General features: G+C 37.1%; 1 protein-coding gene across 18 annotated transcripts in view; it reads right to left on the reverse strand.

The window, feature by feature from the left end:
• Window positions 1-24,671, reverse strand: part of COL19A1 (collagen type XIX alpha 1 chain) — a 202,754-nt gene that overhangs the window by 14,964 nt on the left and 163,119 nt on the right. For all 18 annotated transcript variants that reach the window (XM_080584508.1, XM_080584506.1, XM_080584507.1 and 15 more), the window contains 14 exons: window positions 23,235-23,288; window positions 22,250-22,303; window positions 19,974-20,018; window positions 18,202-18,252; window positions 18,079-18,123; window positions 17,289-17,315; window positions 14,669-14,722; window positions 11,038-11,082; window positions 8,691-8,735; window positions 8,520-8,582; window positions 6,238-6,273; window positions 6,042-6,086; window positions 2,660-2,830; window positions 1,661-1,727 (listed from right to left, as the gene is read on the reverse strand). In XM_080584508.1, coding sequence (XP_080440634.1) covers window positions 1,661-1,727; window positions 2,660-2,830; window positions 6,042-6,086; window positions 6,238-6,273; window positions 8,520-8,582; window positions 8,691-8,735; window positions 11,038-11,082; window positions 14,669-14,722; window positions 17,289-17,315; window positions 18,079-18,123; window positions 18,202-18,252; window positions 19,974-20,018; window positions 22,250-22,303; window positions 23,235-23,288 — 802 coding nt within the window. The remainder of the gene's footprint in view (window positions 1-1,660; window positions 1,728-2,659; window positions 2,831-6,041; window positions 6,087-6,237; window positions 6,274-8,519; window positions 8,583-8,690; window positions 8,736-11,037; window positions 11,083-14,668; window positions 14,723-17,288; window positions 17,316-18,078; window positions 18,124-18,201; window positions 18,253-19,973; window positions 20,019-22,249; window positions 22,304-23,234; window positions 23,289-24,671) is intronic.

Genomic DNA, 24,671 nt, shown 5'->3' on the forward strand with positions numbered 1-24,671 from the left:
TTCAGTTCCAACTGACCTCATGTCTGAGTCTTTACCCGTTGCAATAATCTGAATGCAATAATCTGAATGAATTTGTACTAAATTCATGTACTGTCTTTTACAGATGTAGTCCAATATTTTAAATGACTTCTGACTCCTGCTGGTGAAGTACTTGAAATACATGAACACAGAATAATTAGTATTTTACACATCTACGAAGGGTACCTTTTATAACTCATATTAAGTTGCAAAGTAGAGCTCAAATACTGTGAACACTTCTTGGGATGTGCTGAAATTCTAGAAATAGTTGTAAAAAAACAAATGCTCAGCAAACTTTGACTGCAGAGATTTCAGCATGAATGGTTGAAGCTCTTGGAATAAAGTGCACTTGCTAATATTTCAGCATTCTTTATAGGCAGACAAAATAGTTGCTAACCTTGTATCTGTCTCAGTTACACTGGATTAAAAAAAATAACTAAGTACTCCACACTTGATCTAGCATTTACTCTGCTGGAGTTTTCAGATTTTAAAAAAAGAATGTGAGTAGAGTGGGCATCAAACAGAAAATAAGCAGAATGACAGAAAACAGGCAAAGTGGAATAAAGCCAAAACCAGAAGATTTGCGGGTACACAACTCAGGTGTAGAAAATGGAATAGTTACAAAGACAAAAGGCAGGACACCTTTTAACATTTTCTTTTTATGAATAGACTAAACATCTATCATTTGAATGGGAAAAGGAGGTAACTTCAGCCAACTATCTGCTCTTCAAATACACAACAGGCTGAACTTTCAAGGGGTGGCAATCTGGGTAAGTGTGAAAATACACAGTGATACCCTTGTTATAAAGTGGAAAACTCCCTGAATAGTTTGATAAGTCTCAAACTTTATATGGTGTCTTTTACCCCTAGAAGATGAAGAGGTTTGTATCCACAGATACTGATGATGAAATAGCTAAGCATATTGCAGACATAAGGCATTGCAATGGAAGAGAAGTTACTGTCAAGATGTATTCTAGCAGCCCCTTGTTTCAGACATTTATCTGAGTTGCAGCTTTTCAGCTCTGACTAGAAAAATGCCGGGGAAGAAAAATATTTCCTTCTCAGCATAAGGACACAACTAAGAAAGCTTATACAGTACAAAGTCCTTGGCTGGATCTGATACTTGCTTAAAACTGTGCCAGAAGTTGATGGTCTGCAAGGGGGCTTTGGATCTCCCCATAGATGTTTGCTGAAAATGCACAGCAGTTTAGACCTGCGTGACAGAAAGCTGTTAAGTCTTTATCTAAATAGTCACTATGTGGCCATACAATTCTATATTTCTACTGGGTCCATTTCACTAATTTTTCAGTGTCTTAATGGTACATTGCAGACACATATATGTGTCAGTATGTATCTAAAATTATACACACATATGTTTGCTATTATGATTTGGAGCAAGCTATCTTTTAATGCTGATCTTTTACATAAGGAAGCACTCTGGCTAACATATTTTGACTTATAACAGTTTGAACATAATTATACGAAGTCAACAAACAGCAGCTAAGCATAGCTATAGCAACAAGGCAGCTACTATGTGAGTTAGATGACGTAAAGAAATGTATAAATAGGCTTTTGGAAAATAAAAACTTTTAGAATAGAATTTAAGACTTACATTTAGTTGTATAATACTTATTTGTCTTACCTTCAAAAATTTTAAGAACTTCTTGTTTGATATATTTTTTTATTTCTTCAAGTGAAACTGTATCAGCCTGATGAGGAAACAAAAAGGTGATATATATATCAGAAGAAACATACAGAGGGCACTTCACAATGCTACAAAATAAAAACATGCTGAAATTAACACTAAGAGAAAAAAGGTTTCACCAAAAATTAAATATTCTAAAATCTGTGTTACTCACTTAGCTACAAAGTTTGCATATAAATTATAATACTATAAAGGCCACTAACACCATAGAGTAGAAGAGGTACACTCAACCGTTAGGATGATCAGCACTTAAGTGTTTTGAAATTAGTTTGCATAAGGCTGTAAGGAAGTCCATTAACACTGTCTTATTTTAGTGCCTTTTGTATAACATTTGGCAACTTGACACCCCCTTTAGAGACTCACTACTTCCACAGCCAATGAAATAGAACTGTATCACAGGACCAATAATTTCAATGCAAAAGGTTGTTAGAGCATTATCCTGTCTGATTCAGAGCCTCTTATTAATTAAAAAGAACCCACAACATGTATGTGTGTGTACATGGAGACAAACTAAAGTACATACTACTGACAGGAAGCATTTTATTGTCTTTTTAAATGCTAATTTCTCCTTTATTGAGAATCGTATTTGTTTGCCTGCTTTTCTCTCTCATTTGCAAATACTTCAGCTTTTAGATTTATGAAAAATTTGAAAATTAGCTGTATTAAGTAGCCACGTCGATTTGTCAGGAGCTAGATAAATAAATTAAGTTTATGCATAGCATATATTTAAAAAAAATTAAAAAGAACTGCTTCATCATCTGGGTCTATTTTTTCCACATCTGTTAATAGAATACTGAAATAATCTCAGAGATATCTTGATTTTTATGATACTGTGGTATTGCTTGGTTGAACTCCTACTGCTCAGCACACACTCAGCAGACACCTTCATCTCTTCTGTCTTCAAAAGCAACTAACAAAACCTTTTAATTTTCTTACCAGTAAACCCGGGGGGCCTGGTGAACCTGGGGGACCTTGATGACCTGGTGATCCTGGATGGCCTCTGTCTCCTGGTGGCCCAGTAGGACCCATGGCCCCCTTTTCTCCTGATGGGCCAGGTTTCCCTCTTTCACCTTGTGGACCTTTGTCTCCTGGAATACCCTGATCTCCCTGTGTGAAATAAAAGCATAAAAAAAAACCCTGCACATAGCAGAACTGACTAGGAAAAGTCACCAAGAATGCTAGAGAAATTTCTTCCTTGTTCAGAAATTGATTTTTATGAGACCAATAAGTTATGCAGGGAAGCTGATTTACACCCTAATCCTTGCCTCTGAAAACACAGCAAGTAATGTTTTGTTTTCTTACACTTTTAAAGCTGAAGTCAATGACAAAATGTAGCTCGACCCTGCAATCTACTTTTTAAGTACAGAATTTGGGTGTGGAAAATTTATAGACCTGATCCATAAAAGGATCTAGAGATGTCAAATACAGCAGAGGCTGAATTTAGGTGCTCAACTTCTCCCAGCGTTAAGGTATCGTTTCTTTTTCCCTGTAAATTTCCATAGATGCCTAATATTTTATTTTTGCATCTAGTCAAACCTTCAGTTAATCAAAGAAACAACAGATACACATATCCACTTAAAATGACTAACTTCCCTGCAAATGAAATAAATTAAAGGTTTATGTTCTGGCCAGTTTTCATCGCGGGCTGAGATGGCATTTAAATTTGTTTTATTTGCAAGGAATTAAATCTTTTAGAATGACTTAATGTGTTGTCTATTAGTTTGTGGAGCTATAGCTGTGGAGCAGAGTGCAGCAAGTCATGCATTCAGATTGTTAACAAACAGCTGACGGTTCTTATGGGTCACTGGCTGCCCTTGCTGCATCACTTAAGCTAATGTTAAGTTCTACCAAAAGGAGGAAAGAGCACTAGGAACTGCCTACGTCCTTACCAGATAAATCGACAATACACATTTATGAGGAGTAAATGAATGGAATTAATTGCATTTTTAATGTACAGAAAGTACTGATAAACTGTATTCAGATCTGAAACATCATTAACTGATAAAGCAATAAAAGTGTAGTTATATTCACAAGGTGTATTTACATGACATGTTAAGAATGAAAAATTCAGAGAGAAAAGTAAGGATGAAATTAGGAGGTTGTATACCACTTTCATCACCATCTGCACTCCAAATCTGTATTATTTCCAGTGAGTTAGAGCTTACTAAAGGCAATAGCTAAGCTTTGCTACAAAGACTGTCACTCGAGTTGCTTTATTGCATTAACTGAAATTGCAACACGTTCCCAACTGGAGTTTAAATTACCCTCAGTAAGAGCACACAGGCTCTGAACTCTGGAAAGCCAATCACAAGGAAAAACAGCAAAAAACACAACAATGACAACAACAAAACAACTATCCAAATCCAAGACCTCCTCAAATCCTATCCTACATATATAACTGTAACCTATCAAAACTGCTAATATAGTCAGGGAAGTCAGCGTGACATAAAAACAATCTCAATGTTAATTTAATTTATTGTATTTCTATTAAAAGATTTATTCTGCCAATATTGCAGGTGCCTGATTTCCAGTTTTAGTTTCTGGCATTAATATTTTAGGCAAAAATATGCAGCATATGAATGATTTCCTATAAACATAGAGCTAATTTAGCTATTCAGTCAAAAAAAAAAAAAGACATGATGCAATACACAAAAGATACCTGTGATCTTTGTCTCAGACTATCGGATTTTCAAGAGCAGACAGGAGCAGGAGAAGGAGCATACGTGCATTGGGAAAATTGGAAGAGTAATGTTCTGACGGAAAACACAAACCTTTTCAGGTTTCTATAAATTTTAAGACTTCTAGCAAAAAGTGTTTTGTTCTGCATACATGTATTGTATCAGGACATGCATTGCAGCACCTTGAGAAATTCAAGGTACAAGAAGGTCTCTGACTGATACGCAGATCTTCTGTAGTCTGCAGGAAATAGGCTCTTTTCCTGGCCTTAAAAAGTTTTTGCATCCAAAGCCCTATCTCCTTCACTCACAGCAACCTGAAACATTACAAAACTGAACAACTCCTGTTCTATAAAATGTTATTGCAAACCTTAGAAGAGGCATAGCCTTTATTATAATTTTTAGCTTAGTTTCTTTTTTAGAGATTGCAGTCTAGTTTATGTGGCACCTGAGAACACTCCATTCTGTCTGATAGTGCTTTTAAAGGAGATGACTCATGTATACGTGAGTGAAAAACTATATGAAGACTACTAGCTTAGAGGAAGACTTAATTAAAAATATATTTAATGCATAAATACACATATATCATTTCACAGGCTTAGAACTCAGCAGAGCAGGTATGGATAGCTGTACTACCACTGCATAGTCCATCTGCATTCTGGTTGGTTACAAACGCTTGTCAAAATCTGTCAAGCTCTCTCAAAGATGCAGCTGTAGGTGGGGTCAGTATGTTTCAAGGTCATGCACTTAAAGTTCCAGCCTCTTTCTCTCTTGTATGTGTATAGTACTATTTGTAGTGCACTCAAATAAGTAACATTGATAAGGTTAAGGCTGAGCAATGTAACATAATACACAGTAGGTGGTACAATAAAAAGGTCCTCACATTTTATTTATGTTCTTAAAGGCAGGAATAGACATTATGAAATGTTAATTTCTATGAGGGACAGTTATGGTAATAATGGTTAAAACCTGTTGTCTCCTTAGTGTCATAAAGCAGTATTTCCATTTCCAGATTAGACAAAGAGGTGCTTTTTGGGTCATCAGATAAACATGGTATCAACTGTATTGGGACATCAGGGCTTTAGCCTCTTCTGTTACAACAGAAGCAGGGTATGCCCTAGAATTTTCTTTGTTCTAACAAAATAATGATTACCCCCCGCCTCCTGTAATGATTCCTGTCCAACATGATCATGTTACTATGAACAGAGCTGTCTAAACATTTTGGCAAGAAGTAAAGTAATGCATTGGCACTCTGGCTGCCTAGCATTACAAGCTTGTTTTATGTAAAATGTGCCTATATATTTGTGACATGCAAAGAATCCTGGGAGAAAGATGAGGAAAGCTTTATTACTTTCAAAGTTTGACTGCATCACAATGGGATTATCTACTTTTTAGTTTTCATCCAATTGAACCATTTACACTACCCAGACCAACTGTGTTAGAAGGTCAATAAATGTGCTTTTCTCTAGATGCAGAAGCCAATTCAATTCTAGTTACTTAAAGTGGTCTCTGGGACTCTCAGAATCTAAAAGACTGCTTGGAGTTCACAGAAAATTCACTTGGTTTTGACTGTAAAATACATGTCAATGAGGTGTTCGGCTACTCAGTTAAAAGGAAAGAAGTTATTAAGACAAGTGACTTACACGTTCTCCTTTGGGCCCTCGGTCTCCTGGTCTCCCCACAGCACCCTGAAAAATTGTTTTTTGAAAAAAGCTAAATATATTGCTTAAAGGCTTTGTTGTATGTTTCTTAGCAGAAGTGAAAGTGAATACTAGGATTAGCAGCTATGCTATTTGTGAATAATTAAATATACGAGTATGCAAAAGCATGTTTTCCTACCGGAGGACCTGGCAATCCATCTTTTCCATTGATTCCCTATAAAAAAAAAAATAACTTTTATTATTACAATTATGTTCACGCTTTTTGAAAACAAGGGATTAAGCTCATTTTTTAGAGATGGTATTAATACATATAAAGCTCTGGAGTCAGAAGTTTGTGTTGTTACAGTATTAAAATACCCACAAATAATCTTGGGGCACGTACAACAAAAAAGCTTGGGGCCATATTGAACTGCAAGCAGATTAAATCTGAACTAAGATAGAAGCGCAAGAAATATCTTCAGTGACAAGGTATGCATCAATTTTAATGAGCTCACAACTTTAAATGACAAGTTACATGGAAATTCTGCAAATATGTAGAACATTGAGCTGTGAACTCCATATGAACTTTTCAAATCATAGCTAATCATTTTACCAACACAAAATAGATTCTTATATTTCTTATTTTAGATATTAGCCTAAATGTTTTATGAGCCCTCTGCTGTTACATATATTAGGTCTTAATAATAAGTGGCCAGATCCATTCTTTGATTCTGAGGATTTGTGACATGCCACACACGCAACCTACTGGGCTAAACATTTTTCCTGCCCAAAAGAGGGTGGTCTTAATCACCCTATCTACTGGGAGCAGTTCCAGCCTCACATTATCCCCCAAACTGGAACGTGGCATTGTCTCACAATGTGCTAGTTGGTACGGACCAAATTAATGTCACATAGTAAGTGAACCCTTGCACAACACCAGATAACCATGAGATAAAGGATCTGGCACTGTTTAATTTACTGGAATATAGATGGCTAGAATCTGTACATGCAGAAAACTCAGTGCTATTTTGCACAGTGAGAAAGAAGACTTGTATGAGCAAAGACATCAGGAATATTTCCTTCCCTTTCATACTGCAAAGCACGGTTTTGCATGTATTAAGCATTTCCTCAGAAACTGTCACAAATAGCAGGATTACACTGAGGGAGACAGAGATAAACCGGCCTCTATGGAAACGCACAATAATTTGTCTCGGCATATCAGAGCACCAACAGGCTCTTTAGCTCCACCCCAGCAGGGCTACGGGTGCCTGTGCTCAAGGGCAGCTCAGATCTGGTGCAGCCCTGTAATCTGGGATCAGACTGCTGTGAACGAGCTGGGGGAACAAGACCGGCGAGGTGCCTCCTTTGAGGCCTCCCCTGCTTCTCTCAGAAGGCACTCAAGCACCTTGTGCGGGTAAGTCAGTGCTTGGCCTTGTGCCTTACACACCCCGACTGTGCCTTGTTGACTTGACTTTCGGGATTGACCAAGGACCTGCCCTGTCATCATGGGCTTCTCTGGCTGCCACTGGGCTGTTGGCTGACCTGAGTCTGTTTTAGTTTGGTCACTGTGAGCCTGCACCCCGTGCTGGTGAGGCCACAGCCCCATCTTGCTCCTGCCCTGAGCTCGCTCTCTTTCCCATGCAAAGCAGCCCACTCTTGCGTCTCCCTGACAGAAACCATGGAGGTAGGCACTAGGGCTTTAAAGTTTTATTAGTGTTACGGATTTTCAAGCTATTCCTTAAATTGGACCAATTTGCTGCAGAAATTGTCTCTTTCAAGACAGGAGCATAATGTAGAGGCATGCTAATAAACCTAAATGGTCTACTTCTCATGCTTGTCACTGAAACATCAAGCTTAGGGAGAGACAATTAGTTCTGAGCTATCCTAGCTGAACTACTTTTGGAATATAAACCAGGTTGTTTTAAACTAGCCCAGACAGTGCTACAGTACACTGCTGACTACAGTACTGTCACATTTTAAATAAAGAGGTCAGATCAGACGTATCCTAGAAGCCTAGTAAATGGTTCAGCCGCAGTGTTGCATTACCTGTATACAGAAGGACAGGAAGTTTATACAGAGAGTCATGAAGCAAACTGTTCTCTATCTAAACTGAACCCAGGAATGCATTTTGTTACCCCATCCTTTATAGACCGTGTTGAGTGTCTGGGTTAATATTCTCATTCTGAAAATCCACTAGAGGAGCCTTGAAATTAAACGGATCCAAAGGACCTTCTAAAAGGATCTCATCTACCTTTGACGTATCTCAGTAACATCAACTATAAAAATATCACACCAGGCTCCATATAAAAGGAATTATTGACTAGACGGTTAAAACTGAGCACTGTAACTCTAGAATGTTCTTCAGAAGTTATCTAGCCCGATACAAAGCAGGATGTAATCTGATTTCTTTTGTATCTTCTGACAAACTAAAATGTATGTTTTTGTAATAAACATAAATATATTTCATATAAAATTGCTTACCGGTTTTCCTTGTGGCCCTTCTGGCCCAGGGAAGCCTATATCTCCTATAGGTCCTCTTTCACCCTAAGAAAGAAGAAAATACGTGTATGAATCTGCATTTAAAATCTTGTATTCAATGTTAGAAATATTTGCATATTATCACAACACTCCAGAACTCAAATCTGTTCTTACAGGTTCTCCTGGCATCCCTGGGGACCCTGGAGATCCTGGCTTTCCCTGCAAGAAGAGAACATTACAAATTCAAATTAAAAATAAAAAACAAAATATCAATTTCTCTTAGGTTGAAATTAAGACAGGATATGTATTTGAGTGAAATACTCAGGTTATAGCTCAATAAATGCTTTAAGAGAGAAAAATAAATATTTTAAAAAGGGTTTATTAGTGATTTGATGTCTTTTGCAAAACCATTTGTTTTTTTGCAGGCCTTTGATGCTCCTTTCCAGGAGCAGATGTGCACCACAGCTTCTGTCATCCTGTTTCTTTGACTATTAGGCATTATACGTAACTTGGTACTCCACACAAAGTCAGGTTCACATCTTGACGATGTTCTTCTCAGCACTCTTACGCAGTTGGCGACTGTATTTAAGAATTTAGTCTCTGTGACATGTCCTGGTGCAACATTCATCCAGTCTTATTGGTATCAGCTGAAGTCATCCTTAACTACCACTCATCCTGCTTCTGCAGTCCCTTTTCTCTCTCAGTCAGCACTGTTGTGCCAAGGACATTTGTCATCACCCAGTTTAAGCTGGGACACAATTTAGGCCTTGATATGCATATCAGTGATGGACAGCACCCTGATATCCTAGCCATGTGTAATTTGAAGAAATTAACAGACCTGTTGGTAGGAACAGAGGATAACTCAGATTGGAAGAGACCTCTGGAGGCCATCTAGTCAAAACTTCTGCTGGGTCAGCAATCAGATTGGGCTATTCAGCCCCAGACAAGAATCTCAACCCACATTCCCTGGAAATATCCTTGGACCAGATTCTCAGATGACTTATACAAGTGGCAAACCTAACACATCAGTACCTGTGACAACTTCAGGAATGACATGACTAAGGATTCTTTCTGGCAAAATAGGCAATTGTGGCAATTCTTACAGACTCAGTCCAAGTTTCCTTGATAATCCCACTCGGGAAAAGCCAAAGCTAAAATGAGATATTTATATCCCCAAATGGGGACAAGTGTCCTCTACTAGATCTAGGGAATAATGCTAGCTGAGGGGGACAAATACTTCTCCAGCAGGATATGTGGATGTATTTCCAAAACTCTGCCTCGACTACTAAAAAATACTCTCATAAATCTATTATTTTCTTCTATTAAAACTGCTTAACATAAAATGTTAAAGCAAATAATTTGCTTCAATGGATTTTATTAGAATTAAATGTGACAGAATGCAACTTCATCAGTGACAAAGGGAAGTCATTAAATATTTAACATCCAGCTAAATTAGAAAGCAACAAGATTTGAAACATATCCAGTGGGAAGTACACAGGGAATGAACAATTACGATCAGCCTAACTGGCTGTTGCATTATTGATTCACAGTGTAGAATATATTTCAGAGTAACAAACTTTGAAACTTCTACATGGGCTATAAAGCTCAGAGAAATCCTTCTCTTCTTCCTTTAAATGTGCATTTTTACCTTGTTTTAGGATAACTTAACTAAATTAAGCTATTTAAGCTGATGCTCTCTCTTGGAAATCACAGTAAATATACTAAATCAGTGGCTAATGGAGATGGGAGTGCATAGATACAGACTTCTCTTTATTTCATGAAACACATTTATAATTTAAAAACAGCTCCTGAATGGATTGGTAGCTGCCCAAATTTAATAATAAATGTATTTGCATAGAAATTACTCCATGCTGCCTCCTGAAATATGAATATATGTATATTTTTATTAAACTGTGAATGCAATCTAAAGAAAAATCATCTTTATTTCCTTTAGGAACACAAACAGAACAATTATAATTTCAATTTATTATTAGTTACATTTCCTTTCACCTACAACAAAGCTTCAGGATGACTTTCAGAAACTTCTTGAATACTACATGTAAATAGCTGACAAAGTATGCCCCTAAAGCAAATGTTTGATTGACTTGATATGCAGATTGTCATGGATTGCAATAAACGTTAATATTTTTTCTTTGTGACAGAAAGATACTCAGAAATTTGTGTATGCCCAGGAACACAGAAAATGACTTTATAATTTATCTATATTAAGCTGGGGCAATGAGAAGAATCTTATTTCTTAAGTGATATGAGCATATGCAGCTTCAAATTCAAGCTTTATTATGTATTCACTCCATTTCCTCCTGTTATTTTAATAACATGAACCCTCAGTAGTATCAAAATTCTAATCCCTTTAGGAAAAACTTGTCATTTTCATACCTGCCTATAAAGCATTAGCCAAGAGCTGTCATCCACAAACAGTGAGTAAGATTATAGCTCAGTACCTTGACTTTTTTTTCAACTTCTTCGAAAAAACTGAGTTTTCTTTAATGAATATACGCACCGGTGTCCCTGCTACTCCTGGTGTGCCAGCTGGTCCACGGTCACCCTGAAGGAAAGATAAATCTGTATTTAAATGGTAGTACTCAAAACAGGAGTTTGTTCATGGATTCTGATTAAAACCTGAGGAAGGATTATGCAGTGAACTGAAAGTGAGGACAAAAGCCAGGCTCTGCTAAATGCTAATATTTAGCTCCGACACTGACTCATTTTACAGACTTGAACAAGTAACTTAAATCCTTTGTTTAGATTTCCTTGTCATAACTTCCACACTATCCTTTACACTCTGCTTGAGGCCTTCCTTGAAAAGGGATGGAAAGTCCTGACTTATCTGTAGTTTTCCAAATAATTATCATTTGTGGTCATGACAATGACCAAAGTCAACACAGCATAATTCACTATCCTATCAAGATCTCCATATTTAAGATGTACCTTTTAAAGAAATTTTTGCCTTCTGCTACCCAGTCATCCATTTGCTTCAAGTTAACATCCTTGATCTGCTTGTGCCATGGTCTTTTAAGGGCAAAGTTTCTTCATTTGTCATACCAGACACCTTCATCAATGCTTTACGCTAAGATAATAGATTTTGTGCTGGAGCTGATGAGGTGTGGGCAAAAATTCATCTTTCTCTCTCGGGAGGACTATAACTCAAAGCAGATGGATGAAGCTCAACAGCGGTGAAACTCTACAGCAAGATTTGCCCTAACCCACTGCTGACATGTATCAACCTGCAATACTGCACTCTGCTAGTGTAACATGGGTAAAAAAATGTAAGAAAATCAGGATGCAGGTTTCTGTAACCATGTCAGGAAAACCCTGACACAATTAAAGCCATGTGAACAGGAGAATACTTTCGTGAGTTTATGTTACCTGGAGCTGTTTTGCAAAAGCTCTGCCAACGTAGCTCAGACACGTTCTTTTGTGCAGAAGACCCTGAGGAGATGTTGGGAATTCTGGGTTCTGTATTTAAACTTAATGCTGATTTGTGTCATTCTCATAATTTCGTTCAGGTAATACAGTGAGGATGCTTGTAATTAGAAACACTTAGCTACATTACACAAAGTGTAGAGAGACGACAAGTTAACATCTATAAACAGTTTTAAGATCCTCAGATCAAAGGTGCAATGTAGGGAAGAGCATCAATTATAGTTACAACGGTAACCATAGCTTTTCAAAAAAAGTTAAGCAAATTATGCAGTAGAAGATGGAGAAATGTAGTGCAGGACAGTACAAGACAAATGAATACAAATTCTGTTTTGCTTTTTCCTTTGGAGTTTTCACACTTCATGACAACAGCAAGGAACATATTTAAGGTCTTGCTATGTATTACCTTTGTGACAGAATGGCTGCTGTATTAAAAACCTGACAATGCCAGCAGTAAGTAATTGTGGGTCAAATAATCTGAACGTGGCTAAGCAGCCAGGGGCTGGCAGCCAGCTTCCATGCACGGCTGCTGGGAGTGACCTCTGCAAACTGGAAGAGAGGTCTCCATATTGCTTATCAGCCCAAAGGGGCGAGTTAATGAAAAGCATCCTGCCTTGCAGGGTACCTTCACTCTGACACACCCACCCATGTAATAAGGCTGATCAGACCAATATCACCAAATCACACCAAACCAAACCAGAAGAGACCTTGTGTCTGGAGGGAGAAGCTTGCGTGCAGGCCACAGTTTGACCTCTCTTGCTCAGGAGACTACGAGAAGTCACTTAAAACAAGTTTCCCCCTCATCAAGGAATCTAGCGTGCACCTTCAGAGTAATCAAGTACTCAGAATACATTTAGCAGGGCATATTGGCTTGAGTAGTGCACTCTGCCCCCACGTTTATTCTGTACCCAGAACTTACATGGGTAGTTTCATCATATGCCGACTAAGAGAGTGAAGCTGGAAATTCCCAACACTTCCCCTGCACTTTTTTCCTTTTGAGGGTTATTCTTACCCCTCTCCCTGACCACATTCAGCGATGTGATGATGCACAGCTGCAAAACCACGGTGTCTGCACAGCTGAGCGAAGGCAAATTTCACCCTGAGGGCACAAAGTTCTTCTGCCAGTTCATGACATTATCACAAAACTTCAGCCGGCATTGTCTACAGCAGATGGCATTCTACTACACAAATGTACCTCGGAGCTCTAACTTACAAACCGGCATGCACTGTACTGTTGGGACTGGCAGGCAGTCTGGGATTGTGTTATTTGCACCAGAAGTGTGGAATTTTGACTAAATTTAGTAAAGGAAAGAATATTTTGGCATTGGGAAAGGGCCAGGCACTCACTTAGCTTGTTTATACAATCTGCTCCATTGCTTGTTCCCGTTATTTAATTCTTGTCCCCATTTTGTCTCAGTTAGGCCTGTAATACCACCCTGTGTTTGTTCATGCTAAAATTAGATCGTCCTTAATTGCTTGTAAATTGTAGTCTTCCAGAGCAAGAATCATCTCACATAATTTAAACATCTAGTGTACACACCTACGTTAGCATGTTACCCCCCACCTCTGCACAAGTAGGAGTATGCACAGTGATATTAAGAGAAACTTTTCATTTATATGGCTTTTTGATGAAAAACATGTTAAAGTAAACTAATTTTTTGTATGAAGTCATTGAAAAACATGTAATTCCTAAATGATAAGTATTCTGATTGCAAAAACAAACAAACAAAAACAAAAGCAAAACAAAACAAAAAACTATTTCTTCATATTGTATCTTGAAGATATGGGCAAAATCAAAGCAAAGCATTTTTACCGACAGTAAACTTTTCAGATTTTTTCATTTACCTGATGAATTTTTTTGTGCTTAGACATACTTAGAAATAAATACCAAAATCTTGAATTTTTTTAGCATTTCATAAACTTTTCTCTAAATTTGTATCAGCTTTCATAACTAACATGTGAAAGGCTGAAATACCACCAGCTCAAGGTAAGGATCATTTCCCAGCACTAGAAGGTAGACTTGAACTAGAAGAAGGCGCTGGAAACTACGACACAGTTCAGGATGTGCTGGAGTGGCTTCATACAGGCAGGGAAGTGTGTCAGAAAAGTAAAACAGAAACAAGGGGCCTTTTTTAAAATAATGATCAACAGTCTGAGAAGTCAGTTCTGCCTTTGCCTTCACAGCAAACACTGTAGGGAATCAGTCTATTTCTACCTCTTCCTCTATTTCTACCCTTTTCTGTATTTTTAAACTCAACTGAAATAGTCCTTTTTTTTTTTTGTATGAAAGTCTTCCATGCACTAGATCTAGATAAATTCAGGTACAAATTTCTCTTCAGGTCTGTAGCTATGTCATAAGTCTTAAAAGTCAGACAACCTGTAAGCATAAGATGACTCTCAGAAGAGAACAAGAATTAGTGACCATACTTACGAACTTGTTAAACATATTAATTTCTATCAAGTTAAGGAAATAAAATACTACATGACCTATACACACATTTCCACTTCTTGAAAATGAAATTTTATGTTGGGTAAGTAAATGATTTAGATACACATTAAAGCAAAAAAAGGAAATGCAGATAAGTATACAAATCTTTTTCATATAAAAACATTAACTTTCATAGAAAAGAAAAATTAAACGAGGTTTCGGACACCATTTAGCTGCAGATAGTTCCACTAAGAAGTCATGACTTCTTTTTTAATAGTCCTACCTTTTCCCCTGGGAGTCCTTCCAGTCCTGGTAATCCCATTGGTCCTGGGTCTCCCTATTTATTTATTTTTTTAAATTAAAAAGGATTGCATGGATTAGAATTTCAGTACTCTACATGACATGTTGAACAGCAAACAACAGCAGAATATTAAACTTGAGATTACTAAAATATCCAGTTGTTAGGTGAACAGATTTTGCTATACCATGGTTTATTCATCTGAGAATAAAGCTATTCTCAGAGGCACTATGCAAATATTTCAACTGATTTAATTTTGATTAAGAATGTAATCCAGAAGACTCCCCTTCTGTGCTCCTGCAAGCCAAGGTCAGCTCTAAACCACCTTCAGGTGGTAGAGCCACAGGGTGTGAGCATATGCTATCACCCATAGAATGAACGTCTGAGCAGTTCTGTTCAATTTTCCAGGTTCATCACTGTAACAGAACACAGCTCCGATCCCTGCACAAAGCTTTCTCTGTAACAAGAGACACTGTTCCCTGTGCAAGCCTTCAGGTTTTGAAAGAAAAACAGAAAAATGCTGCACTGGAGAAATCAGTTTAACAAGTGGAAAGGCCCTTTTATTCTTTTTCCTATTTTAAAGAAAACCAACATGTAATTTTCCACAGAGATTTGAACTACTGTCAACAATTCCATTATTTCAGGTATCTCAGTTAAACCAAAAGCCACAGCCACAGCAAATTCCTTTTATGGATTTCATGAAGTCTTTGGCAGATTTCACTTTCCACACCCTACTTGGGAGAAGGTACTTCCTGAGTAGGAAGTGGATGCTGGTATAGGAAGATGCATTCAGCTTTTCGGGACTGTGATGAAATGACTTTAAAAAAAAAATTTAAAATAATTTTTTTTTTGAAAATTGATTAATCAACAGTTTTAGGAAACTACCTCAAAACTAAAACTCAGAATGTTTTGCTGGAAGAGCTCAGTCATTCAGTTTTAGGTTTATGCATTGTCCTTGAGGAGCACAGTTACCACACTGATTTATAGATCAAGGCTTAGCTGTTTGTGTACCTGGCTCTCTGTTAACACTTGGCAAGGAGTCAAACATTATCATAGGCCTGCATAGGTTGGCTGAGTGGAGATGATGTGCCTTCATAACAGATGAAGTCTTAGCCAACTTTTCAAAATGTTACCTCCCATCACTTTGGGCTCATCTGGGTTAGCCTGATCTAGCTGCACTTAATTCTGATACTGTTTTAAAAAATTCTTTCTCCAATACTTTTCAGGGTTTCTTGATCTTCATCAAGTAGGCAATTCATCAGCAGATCAGGGTGAGCATAGTCTGACTGGGTAATTTTCTTCCCTGAACAGCTCAATTTCTACCACTATTAGCAATAGAAATCAGCGAATTCTTCTCAGTTCTTCCTATTAGCTCACACTTGGTACTTATCCTGATTCAATCATACTGTCTGCTGTATGAAAGAGGTCTGCTGGACACATTTCTACCACATTGAGCATGAAGGTCCATACCTGTTTCACTGCCTTACAGCATTATAGTGCTGTAACTATCATTATGTAGTTATGTGATGTTCCTTAGACTTAAAAAAGGAGAAATACACGAATGTAGTGAAATTTTAAATCTATGAGAATACCTATCCAATTTTTAAAACAGTATCCATTTAAAATGACATTTGATAGTATCATACTTCTTGAGCTAAACCAACGGTACTCAACTTTTACAAACACCTGTTGGGTATTTTTACTTTCTCCAGTCATCAAGATGCAATACATTTAAGTTTCATCTTTGCCACCTTCAGCACTAAGAACTGCAATGACAAATCACAATCTAATGATGAATATAGTTTCTCTTTTATGAAGGCAGGACATATCACGTCTGTGGCTTCAGGGAAAACGTAATCCTAGTCACGATTTGGATCTACATTCTGCTGGTGGCTAGCTGTATGCTAGCCTATGCACCTGCTCAAGATTCTTCCAGTAGTTATTCCTCTCCTCATAATTGTGAAAGAAAGATTACAAGAAAGGGACATAAAAAAATGCTTAAAGGAAAAATACTAAAAAGTTAAGCAGATCTGCTTATTATGGTTGTTTTTGAATGTCAAACTGCAGAACTGAAACTTGTAGTGGCCCCCATGATAATAATCATCTTGTTCACTAGGGGCAATGTGATCATACTGCAATTACCTGTCATGTCATTTCTAATGAAAACATCAACTTCTGGTTGTTCCTAGCTTGTATTACATAGAATACTGTCCCTTTGCCATTCCAAATTTAACATTGAGAACAGTCTAATAGCTCTTAAGTTATCTTTTATCTTTATTTCTTGTAGGTCTGTATCAAATAAAAGCTTAATTTCTTTCAGCATGCATATTTTACTCTTAAACATATACAGTGGCAGCTCAGCAGAGATGAATCCAGAAGCAGTTAATACTGTGTTCAGTCATTCATTATATTATCACTGCAGGAGTATTCACCAGAAATTGCAAAATTCTCAAGACTGGCAATAAAAAGGACTTTTTTTCAGATGCACTGATTCTGCGGGAGGTAAGCTACCTGCTAAAGAACTTAATGGACTTTTCCACCCTTGTGACTGGGATCATGTGTTGAATTACTTGGGGAATCTCTATCATGACCGAAAAGTACATACCACTGTGCCGGGATCTCCTTTTGGACCCTACAAAGGAAATAAGAAGCAGATATACATTTAAAGAATTACACAATAACATGGGATTTTTCTGTATAAATGTATTATATACATTGGTAATGCAGTGCATTTAGAATCAGTACTAAGTCCAGCCCACTCAGCTGGTTAATTCTGTCTTAAAAGAGTAGAACTTGCTAATGCCATTTACAAGAAAGAGAACCTAAGGAAGTACAGAGAATCTCCGGTTCCACAGAACCAAAGCAAGAATGTCCAGCTGCAAACTGGTATATCTGCATTGTGCAGAGTAGTGCCTGGAAAGACACCGGCTCTGTACTACTGCCATATTGCCCTGTAGATACGCGCACTGCATTGGTGACAGAACTGAGATCAGAATTCATGAGTTTCTCATTTCCAGCACAAAAGTTAATTTATTACAAGACCATCACTACCTATAAAGAGTATACTGCATATTTTAAGATATTAAGATACTGTCAGTAAAGAGTCCAAAACCAAATTATGCACCATTGCAGACTTTAGTTACTATTCAGCATAGCTTTAGAGTGAAATAGTTAAATTGAAATAAACTACTCTCCCAAAACAGGCTAAAATGCTTGATAAACACATAAAATCACATACTTCATACTTTTATATTTACTGCACACCAATTATATGCTAGTTAACTTTTCTCTTTCACGTATAAAATCCAATTCCATGTCATTTATCAAAACTGCATTCAATTAACCCTATGTTACTGCCTGAACTATTAGAAATTACATTTTTATTAAATACTTACTGGAGGTCCTGGTGGACCTGGATAACTTGCGACACTCACACCTCCCTGCAACAGCAAATTTAGAAGTTGAGGTGGACCAAAATTAGGTGCTGATTGAAAAAAATATGTGTTATTAAGAAATACCTGGAGTTTATATAAGCTGCTCATTCCATTTCTTTCATTGTAAGGCATACCCTTTAAAACACACACACACAAAAAAAACAATTAAGTATCACAACTATGAACTACAAAGTCAGAATTCATGCCCTGTTCAAGTCCTGTATCTCAGCAAAGCTGTGGTATCATTTTTGCTCTAGATTAATTTTTCAGATTCCAAGCATTTCAGTAAGAGCATAAGATGCACACCTATGTAAGCATTTTTTACTTACAAAACCAGAAACCTGTAAATTCTCAGTTTACGTTATGTTTTAATATTCTTACATAAAATCTATGAATGACTGGTCAAGTGATACAAGCAAAGGCAGCATTGCACATTTTCTTTTCATGCCTGTTTGAAAATCAATGCTAAACTAAAAAATGAGAAAGCAACTAACCTTAAGCTTCAAGTGATTTGAAAACATGAAGGCTTGATCTGTAACTCTAAATTAATACTCATGCTTGACTTGATAAGAAGCAAAGAGCTCAGAAGTAAACTGATTCATACGTAAAAGTCACTGGCTGAACTGCCAACGTATGTTTGGCCTGATGATTTCCAAAGCACAAAAAGTCCAAACTACACAAATTTGTTCAGCTTATGAACAGATGGAATTCTTGTTCTGAAGATATTTAGATTTTTGAATGTTAGCCATTCTTCCTGTATGAATGTTTACAAAACGTGTATGTAAAAATGACTATACTGAAAACAAACATCTCCAGGCAGCCTTCTCAACTCAACCCCCTCCTCCCCACCCACAACATGCTTCCAGCAAAAATGAACTTGTCTGAGGCTCTGAAATCTTTAAAGATTTCAAGATTTTCATGATTTCAAGATGAAAACTCTCATTATGCATAAAAATAATGCAAACAAATATAGTATGTTTTGTTTTATTTTTGCTTTTACACTTATTTCATGTATAAAACTTGATGGACACAGAAAACTAGTGCTGCAATACAAAGTCACAGATCTAGCTAGTTATTCTGTCATTACTATGTACACCTTGTATCCTGGCAATGTCCTCATTGCTATCCTAATACCAAATTTCTGAGATTCTCAGTATGTCCTTATTTAAAACCAGCTGCTGCTCTAGAGAATTTCCTGAGATATGGATTGAATTTTGAGAACTGTTAAGCAAGGACTGAAAAGTGTACAGTCCTCTAAGCTAGGTGGAGTTTGCTCTAGGGTTAAATTTGTGGCAGAAGAAAATTAATTTTTGCGGAGGAGGCTAGAAAAAGGCTGCAGGTGAAGTAGGCAGGTATCATTAGGATAGGGCTAGATTTTAGAACAAAAGCTCTCCCTTGATTATGATTAGGTATGGCATTTCCAAAGCTGTCATTAGGGTTAGGGATTTTAAAAGTGCTGTAGTTATTACTTCTCCAGAACTATTATTGTTTTAGGTACTAGTCCAGTTAATTTAGAGTCCAATGAGCTCCATGGACTTCCCTAGGTTACATGACTACAGAGTTCCCTGATGTCAGGTAACCAAGGTGTCTAAACTAACCTTCGTGTCCAAGGTTATTAAAGTAACTCATTTGACCAAATTTCTAGGATGGCTTTAGTGACCTGGACTTACTCAGTGATGAATCACAAGTTAAAAAAAAAGAGGAATACAGAAATATTTTGCAAGAAGACTTCGTTGTCTTCCTGCACTACAAGTATGTATTAGAGAGACAGTCAATTATTGATATATGACATTACATTTTACTCATAGGTATATCGTTCCCAGCATACCATTCAAAATGTAAACAATATGTCTTACCGGAGGTCCAGGTGGTCCAGGCTTCCCAGGAGAACCTTCACTACCCTAGCATAATGAGAGATATAAAACTGGTTTAATATAACTGTTGTTCTGATCTGTTCCATACCCAAACTACGATGACCACAATGAAAATAAACAAGAGATACAGTTAATAGGAATAGTTAGTATCAAGAATAAACTATCCTGAACAGCTCCTGCTAAAGCTTTAGGCAAGTTATTAAACATTACTTTATACCAGCTAGTATTTTGTTAGTTACTTGATGCTTTATGTGTAGTAACTTCCTTATGGCAAAATAGCAGTGGTAGTAGGGTTGTGAAACGCTTCATATTTATCAGCAGGCAGAGGAAGGAAAAAACACTTGTTAATAAAAATTTCTAAGCAATTGGCAGATAGAAGTTAACATTCATTTTATGGTTTGTAAATTGTTTTGCTAAAAACTATCCTCAGTTTGTTCATTCACAGGTAAATCAAGATGACCTAGTTTCAGAAGTTCAGTTTATTTTCAGGTAAAAAAAGAATAAAAAATAAAAATAAAAAATCTTTATTAAGAGCTATAATGAATATCTTCTTGGTTTTTACTGTAAAATAGTTATCTGTGGGTACTTGTAGCTGTAGTCTGTATTGCTGACATGCACTAAATTGCTCATATTAAAAAAAAAAAGTTTCAAAGTTTTATCCTAGTAGGCTTTTGAGCATTATAGATGTGCAAAGGTTTAAATGTCAAGTTTCCCAAGCAAGATCTTTTCAAAATATCATTAAGATTCAGTTAAAAATTCTCTGTAATTTGAAACAGGTCTGCCAGAATTTTTTACTCACTTCATTGAATTTTAATAAACTTATTTCATTGAGAAACCTAGGCTGCATATTTAAAATTATTAAGGTGGGAAAAGTCAAGCTGAGCATACAAGAATACTAATTAACCAACCAGTAATTAAATATTTATATATTTCTATTATATTAGGATAATTTCCAAATAGTCCTGCTAAGTGCTAGAAATGTTAAGCTCCAGACTGGAGGGTTTAGAGTATTTCACGAAAGGAGAAAAACGCTCTCTTTTAGAAAGTTTATTATATGGTCACTTTTCAGACGTGGTCCCCAGATAAAGGAAGGAGGAAGAAGGTACTCTGGCTATTGTTCAGCTCATCACTCTTCAGTGATCTGACTTTTGTCCTTTTCAATCAATGGCACACTAGTTAAGGAGAACTGGCTTTCTCATTCTCACACGTGATAGTGAGAGGCCACCTTCCCCTGATCTTTCTGATGCATAATATAAAGACCAGCTACAATTAGGCCTCAACCAAGGATAGACATGTACACGTGTTAAGCAGCTGGCCTAACGCTGCATTCTCAGACTCTTTTTTCAGTACTTTGGAATTGTAAACATGGAACTAACAAAACCTTGTTTTTAACAATGGGTTACTTAAAAAGGAAATGAGTTTGGTAAATTATTTCTATTATGGTCAGGAAGGAGACAGTTCTTAACTCATTTTTATACTGAAATCACTTCACAGTTTTACAAAATAATGTTTCTTAGTCATACCAGAGTCAAGGTTTTGTAGAGTATTAGTAGGATCACAGACTGATGTGGCAGCACTGTGCCTGGAAAAGCCCAAGCCAAAGCTGAAAAAAACTCCAAAAAATCATATTCATGTAAAAAAAAAAAAAAAATTCTCCCCCAAAGTATTTTGCCAACTCATTTTGTCTGTGGTATTTCATTGATCTGAGGTGCCCAAGAAATGAATATGACCTCTTAGTTTTAATGGAAACTATCAAGAACCTCATAAAAAATTAATTAAAAAAACAGTACTATAACAGCCTAAATTAATTATAAAGGAAGCTTATATACTTTTGCTGAATACATACACTGAATAACTTTCAGTATTCATGAACCACTTTTAGAGTATGCAATTACTTTTGACTAAAATACTGGAAAAAGAATGAGAAGCAGAGCAAGTAGTAACTAGTCATACACTATTTCACAAAGGTATTTTCACTTTCTTAATTTTATATAATATGTCATACTCAGAGAACATTCTCTGCATCTTACATGCAACACAAGGGCTATGCTTCAAAATACAAGCCCAATTGTATGGCATTGTTTGTGAAAGCACTTAAGACAAATAAAAATTTATTTGAAAATATATGTCAAGTTCACATTTGCATTCTATGTTGGAGAGGAGAGGAGAGGACAACAACAAAAAAAGCCAAAGCATAGGAAAGTAAAGGAATTACACAGCCTATACAGATCTTTACTAAAACTAAAAAGAAAGTATACCTTTTCGCCTTTTGACCCAGCAGGACCAGGATGCCCAGGTCTTCCTATGGCTCCCTGCACAACAAACACAGTATTGGTTAATCCCAGTTAAGAAACAACTAAACACACTGAAATTTGCATTGCAGCCTAGTTTTTAAAACTTACACCTTTTGAAGTTCATTTAAACCTAATTATGCTTCTCCTTCAGGTTTAAATATTTCTTTTCTGTCTGATACAACAGCTGTGTCCTACTGATAAGCCTTATGAAGGGTAAAACTTGTGTTTGTGGTTGTATTTTCACCTTGTGCAGACTAAATGCACTGACCTTAACCGGCACCTCTTGATACTGCTAAGACTCATGCTTCACTGCTAAAATGGTAATTTACATATTTCACATTAAGCTTCCTAAATGTGTTGATATTTCTGAAAGAAGGGAAGCATTAGTATTGTCAACAACCTGGGAACAAGTAATGACCACACTAACTAATATTACCTCGTCTTGTATGTAGAAAATAGAATTTAAAAAAATCCCAAGTCTTCCCAGTAATACAAGTATTTTTATTTTTTTTTCAGTGACTTTAAATACTGTTATTTTACTCCCATACTTCATAATTACTTGGTTTCAGCATTTAATGCTTTCATAATACCCAGTTAGAAATATTTTTAGATTTTTATTACTAACATTATTACAGTAACTGGAGTATAAATACTTAACTAACTGCAAGTTTGCCCATCATACATTTTTTAACCTCAGAGTCTCTAGTAAGGCCAAAACACCAAAAGCATTTAAGTTACATCAATTCTGAGGCCAGACAATGACAGTATTTTCAGAAATATCAACTCATAACATAGTTTATTCTTTTAGAGCCACTGTGGGTAAGATTTTATTATTACTCTCCTAAAAGCCATAAAGAGGCACAAGAAACTAAGAATAAGAAGTTTTGCTAGATAGTTACAACAACCTTTGCAGAGAAAGGTTAGACCATAGAAGATAGCACACACTTACAGACGGTCCACTGGGTCCTGGTACACCAGGCAGTCCAGGAACACCTTGAAGGCCCTGAAAATTAGAAAGAGCATATGCCTGTTGCCTCTTCCATGTACACGTATAGCCTCAAAAACTATTTACATTTAGCATGTCCATCAGTATTATAACAATACCGAAGCACATATTCCTGTTTTAGGAATAAAAATGATATACCTGTAGGTGAGAGATTATCATTGAACATGGTTAGAGGCAACTTACTGCTTGACTCAAACACAAAACTCATCCTTCAACATTTTCCATTGTTAGCTTATATCCTTTAGATCTCCTGGTCTTAATTGTGCAAACAAGAACAGTCTTTCTGGCTTTTCCTTACAGATTAATTTTCTATCACTAAAAAAAAATCAAACATTTAATCAGTCTTCTCGATGGTACCTCATGCTATTGACAGGGTGTGGGGGGGTAGACTGACAAGATTCTCATGAAGTTCATCAAGAATTGCCAAGTATTGCACCTGGGGAGCAACAACCTCAGGTACCAGGACATGCTGGGGGCCACCCAGCTGGAAAGCAGTTCTGCAAGAAAGGGCTGGGGAGTCCTGGTGGACACCAAGTTGACCACGAGGCAGCAATGTGCACTTGCAGCTAAGAAAGGTAACGGTATACTTGGTTTCATTAGGCAAGGTATTGCCAGTAGGTCAAGAGAGGTGATCCTTCTTCCCCTCTACCCAGTGTTGCTGAGGCTGCACCTGGAGTGCTGTGTCCACTGCTGCACCCACCAGGTACAGGAGAGACCTGGAGATACTGGAAACGGTCCAATGTAGGGCCACCAAGATGATCTACGGACTGGAGCACCTCTCCTATGAGGAGAGGCTGGGAGAGCTGGGACTGTTCAGCCTGGAGAAGAAGAGGTTCAGGGGATATCTTATCTATGTCTATAAATACCTGAAGTGAGGCTACAAAGAGGATGGAGCCAAGCTTTTTTCAGTGGTGCCCAATTCCAGGACAAGAGGCAATGGGCAGAAACTGGAACACAGGAGGTTCACTCTGAACACTAAGAAACACTTCTTTATTGTGTGGTTAACTGAGCACTGGCACAGGTTGCCCAGAGAGATTATGGAGTCTCCCTACTTGGAGATCTTCAAAAGTCATCACGACATGGTCCTGGGCAGCCTGCCAGGTGTCCCTGCTTGAGCAGTGGGGTTGGACAAGATGACCTCCAGAGGTCCCTTCCCTCCTCAGAAATTCTGGGATTCTAGGATCTAAATGCAACGATGCTTTTTTGTTGTTGTTGCTTTGAGAACAAAACATGGTATTTTTCATAGTATTTATTGACCTGCTTTCCACTTTTATTTTATTCAATAGACTGGAAATTAATAGATTCTGGTATCCATTTACTAAACATACAGGCATGTGACTTATTACAGTGAATACAGGTGGGTTTTGAGATAAGCGCACA

This window comes from Anser brachyrhynchus, assembly GCF_964034855.1.
Source record: "Anser brachyrhynchus genome assembly, chromosome: 3".
NCBI classification, from domain to species: Eukaryota; Metazoa; Chordata; class Aves; order Anseriformes; family Anatidae; genus Anser; species Anser brachyrhynchus.